This window comes from Limulus polyphemus, unplaced genomic scaffold (genome assembly GCF_000517525.1).
Source record: "Limulus polyphemus unplaced genomic scaffold, Limulus_polyphemus-2.1.2 Scaffold2459, whole genome shotgun sequence".
NCBI classification, from domain to species: Eukaryota; Metazoa; Arthropoda; class Merostomata; order Xiphosura; family Limulidae; genus Limulus; species Limulus polyphemus.
In genome coordinates, this window is record NW_013668069.1 from 47,081 (window position 1) to 56,103 (window position 9,023).

Here is a 9,023-nt window from a genome sequence, read left to right on the forward strand (position 1 = left end):
ACCTTCCTGCCAAATTTGGTGAAGATCCACCAACAGGGGGCGAAGTCGTGGAAAAAATGAAAAACGCAAAATTGAAAATGTGTACGTATCTCCCCATAGACCCAATGAACCTCCGTACTAATTTTGAAGATCCATCCATACCCTGCGACGTAATTACATGGACATACGACAGACAGTACTATTATATTTATATAGATTAAACAATTGTTTTGTAATTGTTTGTTTCCACTTGGGACACATCAAAATGGTAGGAAGCCGCCTAACTCTGCAATGAAGATAACCTGTTTGAACAGTTTGGAGCCGCGATATTCGACAAGATATCAAGCTGTCGCTACTCCCTCTGTAATAAATTTAAAATTTTTTGTGGGACAAAACTGAAAATGTTATAGTGTCTAAAGTGACGACAAAAGAAAAGTTACAAACTAATAAATACTTCGTATCACAAATTAAATACCTTAAAATAAACGTTTTTTTCTATTATTTTTTTTTGCTCAATCAGATATATGAAAACATTACAAAATAAACTCGAAAGCTATCTATATAGACATACAGAGAGAGACAAAATAATAAAATAATTTTGTGCAAATTTGTTAACTGTATGTGGGTACAAAATTAAACATTGTACGTACAGACAAATAAATCTCTACCTTTGTTTGATTCATTTTCTTTTGGCTGAGATGTTGTAGAAGTAACATCCTCTGCTTCCAAGCTGAAAAAACTATTATATATACATATATATATATATAAACTACAAACGGCAGAAAAGTAATAAGTGTATAAAAACTTATGATTATACTGATCATGAATAGTAGGCACGATACCTTATATCAAAAACATGTAAATTAACACGTTTTTCACAGTACAATTAATATGTAATATAAAACATACTATACGTACATAACAACAATCCAGAAAATGGGTTTCGTTTCGACGCAATAGGCTGAGTGTGCTATGTCCGCCGCCGGAATCGAACCCCAATATTTAGCGCTATAGTTTTCCAATCTTACAAATAAGTCTCCAGGGAAATATCCCAAAACGGCATCATTTAGAAAAAGGAAGAAAAAATCTAATTAGTTCTTTTTTTTTCCTAATGTCATTCAAATACATTAAAGATTTCTTTTAAAAGTTTATCTGTAACTGGGAGCTCTGAAGTACTGACATTATTCCAAGAGACAATCTGGCAAAGGACACTATATAAAATAGTGACAACGGAAAATATTCCAAGAAACAATAGCTCTGGGGTAGTACCGAACTAAACAGTGACAACGGACGGTGTTCCAAGAAACTTTAGTTTCGGGTAGTACTGGGCTGAAAAGTGACAACGGACGTTATTCCAAGAAACAACAGTTGTGGAATACCAGTGACAACGGAAAATATCCCAAGAAACAATAGCTCTGGGGTATTACTGAGCTAAACAGACAACGGACAATATTCGAAGAAACATTAGTTTGGGGTAGTACTGGGCTAAAAAGTGACAACGGACGGTATTTCAAGAAACAACATTACTGAACTACTATGAGCTATCTGCGCTATGTCCCATGCAGGGAATGGAACCCTGAATTTTAGCGTTGTAAGTCCGTAAGCTTACTGCAAACTGACTAGGGACGTTTTTAAAGTTCTATTTACTTTATTTTGATCAGAAGTCATTGATAATAGAAAGAAAACCTTTAGGCTTCCCAGCATGAATATATACAGTGACGTAGGAACCCCCACTTTTCATTATGTCCCAGTAAAAATGCATCAAAACTAGGGAAATTACTCCCAGGAACAACAGAAGAATAAATAACATTTAATCCAGAATCCAAGAGCCCTAAAGACGAATCCTAAAACCCGGCCGTAATCAGTGCGCCTGTAGCGCACATTCCCTCGCTTCGCTCTGTCAAATAAACCATGCCTCCTCCCTTTAATTTGCCTTCTACACCTCTGTGTGTGTATGAATAAATATCATATCTTATCCGAGAAGAACAACGTATATGATATCCTGCATTTTACTTGAAAATATACAAAACAAAGAACCCAAACATGTGTTACTTTTTTGTTTTTAGAATATTTTGTCAGCCCATAGCCATACCTGTTACACTAGAGAGAAGGCAGCAAGTCCACACCATCCATCGCTAACTCTTGAACTAATTTTTTTGAATAGTGCGATTTGAAGCGCGTTTGTTGCGGCAACGGAACACAAACCATGAATTCTCGGATTCATAGTCTGAGCACGCTGACTACTAGGCCTACACTTTGTTTTGACCATCATGTTGAAATCTAAGTTTTTTTTATACTTGCACTACACAGGAATAAATTTGTCACAGACAATTTTTGGTACAATATTATCATTTGAATTACAGATTTGCAATGAAATAAATAAATTAAAAAAAGAAATACTTTAAGATATTTGTTTTTTCGCGTGCTTTTCTCAATATCTGTTTGTATTTGAGAAACTTCTCGATTATTCTAAACTAACAAATGTATAACGGGAATCTTTAAAATTTAACATTTTTTAAAGAACGCGAGCATAAACGAATTAAAACATATAATAAATTATCTGAAACTTCAATACAATAACAAACTAAAGTTTGTGTTAGGAATAAGAAAACTGTTGCGTCAGCGAGGTCACGTGACTAGTGTCACGCCACCTCTCGAACCTTCGGGAATAGTCGGGAGATTACTAGATATAGGGTAGGCTGGTATATGTATATAAGAGGGTGACAACGTGACGGAACAATGTGTGAGTAGACAGTAAGTAATTGATCTGCAGTCAGAGAGTATTATTGAGCACGTTCGTTGTTATAGCGTTTGTTTTAGCGCGATTGTTGAAATTAAGTGTATCGTAAAGTTATATTCGGAAAGAATAAACCAGTTTTATTCAGTAAGGACTTGTGTCGCTAAAATTTCGTCGGAACGAAGTTACGGAAAGTTAATTAACAAACGGAGACGTAACAAAACAATTAAATTATCTAATTCATCTGTTATACTTAATTTTACACAACTTTCTCAAGAATTATTTTACGTATTATACTAACTTTCGTGTTACAGTTGATCAATAATTTAGTTTTTGGTTATAAAATACTCATTTAGTTTAAATAAATCTAAGTATTATAATTATTGTAAAATGATTGTATTAACTCACTCGTCTTTCCGCTCTTCATCTGCCAAATCATCCACGAACCCAGCGCCCTCTATTTCACTTAACTTTTTGGATAGCCATATGTCACTCGACCGAGACGTATGTTTATGACGAGTCACTAAAAGAAAACACAAGGTATTCATAAACATAATTAAATTTAAAAACATTGCTATTGTTTTTACACAAGATTCTTCTGTTGTTCATATCGGTTATCTACGGAGTTATACAAAATGACGGTTTACGTCACAAATGTTGCTGGTGGTTGGGCATACAAAAACCACACGATAAATGGTTGTTGAGTGTATTCTTCTTCTGTATTAATTTAACTACGTTTAAATTCATTACAGAATACAATCTACATATTTGATACTGTGTCATTCACAGAAGATCATTATTCATTGATTGTAGTTAAGCACAAAGCTACACAATGGACTATCTGTGCTCTGCCTATCACGGGCATCGAAACCCGGTTTGTAGCGTTATAAGTCCGCAGACATTCCGCTGTACCACTGGGGAGGCTTAAAAATAAATAAATAATTAGAAAATAATAAAAATATGTAATTAATAGGAACAAAATAGCGGTACCATAAAGATTAAATATCTTACTAACCCTAAAAATTACCTATTCATTTGTCGATATGCAAACTAATAGATAAAAATTTATTTTAAATTGTCAGTTACTATTCTTCTTTTCTGGAAGTCGAAACAACTCCCAATATTTTTTATTAACTCTCTAGACCATTGTTTTCTAACTATCATAACAACAGAAAATGTAGTTAATATTTTCTAATTGTATAATTATGTACCAACTACGATGTCATCACAAAACTTAAGACTATAAATGTGTAGAGTAAGCGGTTTAGGCCTATTACAATTGTTTAAAATCCACCAAAATAATACTATGTAATAACAAGTAAACGTGTAAAAAAAAAAAGGAAAAATTATAACCATGAAAAGAACAGAATCTTGCTACATTAGTTAAATAACATAACGTGCGTTTTTACCTACATGTATAACCATGGCCTAGATATACAGCTTACTTTAGAAACAACGAAAATATTAAATAATTGCTTCGATCGGTCAACTAAGGGCCTCGGTAATTAGTTCCACCTATAAAATGTAAGAAAAACTAAACAGAAGGTAAATAACTTTATGAATATAACTTAATTACGATATTTCTATTTTAAACGCTGTTTATTACATATCTGAGAACATGAAAAATTAACGTAACTATAATTCAGTGTCCCTACCATATCAAGTGTATTTATCAACTTGACCCCCCCCCCCACACACACACACGCAAAGAATCATTATATATGTTTTGCTTCGCAGAAAACAAAAGGAAATATTTACGTTTATTTCACCGAAAGGGATTGAAGACCTCCCGGAGGGGTCACATGTTTTAACCACTCGCACCACTATACAGTAGTGTGTTGTCTGTCAGTCAGTCAGTAAACACTAAAATCACATCACATAAGGGATGCTTAATGATGCAATTTGTACTGTAGTGACGACAGTAAAACGTACACATGTCATGAATCACGAAAAGAATCGTGCACTCTGTAGGCTACAACACAGCATGACATATGAATTTCAAAAGCAAGAAATATAAATATTTGTTACTCTTAATTTTAATTACTCTTGAAAGAGAACACTTTCGGGGACTCCGCGGAAGTACATCTAGTATAACTACTATTTACATACGAAATTACAAACATTCAACCAAGAACAGTGTTATAAAACTGTGATTCAAAGCACTGCAGGCTATATGTAAAAATATCAAAAAATTCTCGAAATATCTCAAACTGTATCACATGTGAGCAAGATACACAAGCTAAACATTTCTTTGTGGTTTTAATTTCCAAAACGTTAGATCGAGTAGGATTTGCTTATTTACAATTGTACCAGCTTTTGGTTAGAACCCGTCCAATAATTTCGAAGTAGATATAGACAGAGTCAAATACTAAAACCAGTTCTGCCACTTGATGGCGCCACATACACACACACACAAATCTCAAATAAAAAACCATAAGTATTGACGTTATCATCCTTTCTAACTTGGATTATGTTTATTTCTATGCAAACAAACATGGTGACAAACTTGTAAACAAGTGTTTATTTATACAATCCTACATCCAGTCGTTAAGGATTCGTAAAAGATGAACACTATAAAGTTTTTAGACTAACTTCCTTGTTTCCAGACAATCTTACTTGCTAGTTCCTAGACTATTTTATTTACTGGTTTCTAAACGGTCTTACTTGATAGTTTCCAGACTATTTTATTTGCTAGTTTCTAGACGATCTTACTTGCTAGTTTCTAGACGATCTCACTTGCTAGTTTCTAGACGATCTTACTTGCTAGTTTCTAGACGATCTTACTTGCTAGTTTCTAGACGATCTCACTTGCTAGTTTCTAGACGATCTTACTAGCTAGTTTCTGGTTTATATTATTTTGTAGTTACTAGACAATCTTACTTCTTGTTTCTGGACTATTATATTTATTGGTTTCCAGACAATCTTACTTGCTAGTTTCTAGACGATCTTACTTGCTAGTTTCTAGATCATTTTATTTACTACTTTCTAATTAGCCTGGCATGGCCAGGTGGTTAGGGCGCTCGATTCGCAATATAAGGGTCGCGAATTCGAATCCCAGTCCCACCAAACATGCTCGCCCTTTCAGCCGTGGGGGCGTTATAATGTTACGGTCAATCCCACTATTCGTTGGTAAAAGAGTAGCCCAGTGGTGGTAATGACTAGCTGCCTTTCCTCTAGTCTTACACTACTAAATTAGGGACGGCTAGCGCAGATAGCCCTCGTGTAGCTTTGCGCGAAATTAAAAAAAAACAAACAAACAAAACAAACTTTCTAATCAATTTTACTTGCTAGTTTTTGGTCTATTTTATTTTGTAGTCACTAGATGATTTACTCATCCCAATATGATCAACCTATAGAGAAAAAGCATCACGCTTGTTTGTAACAATAAGCAACAGATACTTTCGCCCAAGTGCAAGTTTATTTTCAGTTTCACATTAACCCACGAATCGGTACAAGTAGCGCATACTTGTTTAATATTTACACAAATGGCCAGCATTTGGAGACTCTACTGCCACGTGTTATGCTTTCAACATAAAATTACCTTACGAAAATTAACTTATCAATGGCAAGGCTGGTGACTTTTTTTTTTTGCTTGCAGTTAGCGGACTTTATAAATGTTTAAAATATAGGCATATGGCAAGCAGCTGTAGACCTTGTTATACCAAATGTTGGCTTTCATAACATAGTTATTCTAGGAAAATAAACTTTTAAATTGTAATATTATACAAGTTAAAACTATAAAGTCCTAACCTTAAAGGTCCTTGCAAGTTATAAGTGTTGTTATACGAAGTTATTCCTAAATTTCTACTTGACTTTTCATAACGTCTTTCTGTTTAGAAATTGCGACGAATTATATACTTTGTCTTGAGATATAAGCGACTTATGTCAATTCTCCTTTGAGATATTAGCCAACTGTATCACTTTTTCTTAGAGGTATAAATCAAATCAACTTAACCAAAGATTCTACACTTACAAATGCTCCCTCTAGAAATAAAGAACTTTTAAAATAATTCTAAACCAATAATTTTTTTAATCATGTTGATTGTATAAAACTCAATAGTTTCATGTTTTTGTTAATTATGTATTAAGATATATGTCAAAACAAATTTATCAGGTACAAATAAATAGATACCCGGTGGGTCAGCTGTAAGTTTACGTACTTACAACGCTAAAATTCGGAGTTCGTTTCCTGTGGTATAGTTTTGTGCTAAAACAAACATAGCTGTTTCTCGCAAAGCTATTCAAGGGCTATCTGCTCCACTCGTCTCTAATTTTGAACCGATAGACTAGAGGGAGAGCAGCTAGTTAACAACACCCATCGTCAACATTTCGGCTACTTTTGTCTGGCCGAATAGTGGGAATTGGCCATCACTCATAACGCACCAACGGCCTCAAAGTGCGAAATGTAATATTCGTTTCTTCTTTTTTTTTTTTTTGGCGGTAACAGGAGGCGAATGATGGACCCGCACGATCATAGTGCGGCATGCTAACCACTAGAAAAAGGAATTTTGCATTGAAAAAATCTCTCATTTCTTTGGCAAGAGCGCATAATGACCAGATGGATATTTACCCTGTTATACCTAATGGCCAGATGGATATTCACCCTGTTATACCTAAGGACCAGATGGGCATTCGCCCTATTATACCATCCATTAATATTCCAAAACGGAATACGAGAAATTAATTTGTTGCTTTTTTTCAACAAATGTACTTAACTTGAGAAAAATAAAATAAACTATCATAAATTAGGAAAGTTTCGAATATATTCGTGGATGACTACTAGAAACATAGAATATTTTAACACCAGAAACGTGTATTTATTTATTCTGTGAACAGAAAACTAAATCATCATCCACACAATATAGAAAGGGAAGTATTTTCATTTTCAAGAAAATCCTGCCTTAATAAACAAACAATGGGGAATTTCTTTATTGTTATGGTCGTAGTCACGCAAAATGGTAATTTTCATAATTTAAAATGAATTTGCAGAATGAACTTTGAAACAAAATGTTCGTCTGCTTCTACCAAGAAATTAAAAATCTGTTGTACTGTTTATTCTTTCCTTTTTTCCCCAGTTTGAGGTCACGCAGTTCTCTTTAGCAATCACTTTAGTTAAGCTTAATAAAAACAATGCTTATGTATTTAGACATGATTTTCAGTAATACCTTCCAAAGCCGAATAACAAAACAAAACTAAGTATTTCGGTCCGATTTTGAGGAATAACTTCCAAAACAGAACAAGATATTCCGTAAAAACGACGTTTAATAAGATGGTCGGTACTCCTTGTAACATTAGAAAACGTACACGTGACACGTGAGGAGGTTTAACGTAACATTCACCTTGTGAACCTTTAGCTTCTACATAACCCCGTATATCAGAAATGCGTTGCTATCGTTTACGTGGTTAGTACAGAACTAGTAGGTTAGCGAGGCAAATATCACTGTGGTTTAGTCTATTTTAGTTGTTTTTTTTTTCTTCCTTTCTCTTCTTTTTGTCTGTTAACTACTAGCAGAGTACCCGGATGATAATGGCTTTAACTGATTTAGTTCTTTATTTACATGCTATTGATCTACTGTAAAGCTTCTTTGTACACTATATTTTTTTATCTTGCTGTCAGGAGCAAATAAGAAGAGATTATGAGCAGAGTAGCAAATGAAGGCTCCAGGAAGTTTTTAAATCGTTTAACACATAATTGATCATGGATAGAATGATTAAGAGAAGTCCTCACACAGAGAATAAATGTAAATAATAGCCCTCTTGATCACACATTACCCAAAAAATCCGGCCTTTTTAATTTTAGACCAGTTGGTCGTCCTGCTAGCCAAAAATTACTATACTGGTCACATTGGCCTCAATTTGCGGCCTCAAAATTGTCATGTTATATCTCGCACAATGTTATATCTGTACTCCAAGTTTGCAGTTTGTAGCTTAAGAGATGTGACTGTGCATCAGGAACAGACCCACGAAGAGAGAGACATTTGAGCTTTTATATATCAACGTAAAAGCCCGTCAGCAATGACGGGAAATCACTGGAAACCAAAACTATTTCGTATAAAACTGGCAATACACAAAAGAAAAAAACAGAAGAAATATAAACTTTCTATTCCCAGGAACATGCTACATGTTGCTGCTGAATCCATCACATATAACTGAGCAAAAATGCTACATGTTGGTGCCTTTGGATAAAAGATAAAAACATACAATCACCATGTGACTGCATACACATCTGTTCTTCAGAGGATTTGGTATTGTTACGACAACGGAAGTCACGCGACGCTGGGAGCATGCGCGCTGGGGTTTCTAGAAG

At 34.4% G+C, this 9,023-nt stretch overlaps 1 protein-coding gene across 5 annotated transcripts in view; it reads right to left on the minus strand.

The window, feature by feature from the left end:
• Window positions 1–9,023, minus strand: part of LOC106467008 (inactive tyrosine-protein kinase transmembrane receptor ROR1-like) — a 68,337-nt gene that overhangs the window by 32,127 nt on the left and 27,187 nt on the right. Inside the window, exons 1-3 of one of the 5 annotated variants that reach the window (XM_022395098.1) lie at window positions 3,125–3,205; window positions 898–1,015; window positions 648–709 (exon numbers count right to left, since the gene is read on the minus strand). In XM_022395098.1, coding sequence (XP_022250806.1) covers window positions 648–709; window positions 898–1,015; window positions 3,125–3,155 — 211 coding nt within the window. In that variant the 5' untranslated portion in view covers window positions 3,156–3,205. Of the gene's footprint in view, window positions 1–647; window positions 719–897; window positions 1,016–3,124; window positions 3,240–9,023 lie in introns of those variants that run through there. The other 4 variants (XM_022395097.1, XM_022395096.1, XM_022395095.1 and 1 more) reach the window with 4 other exon arrangements.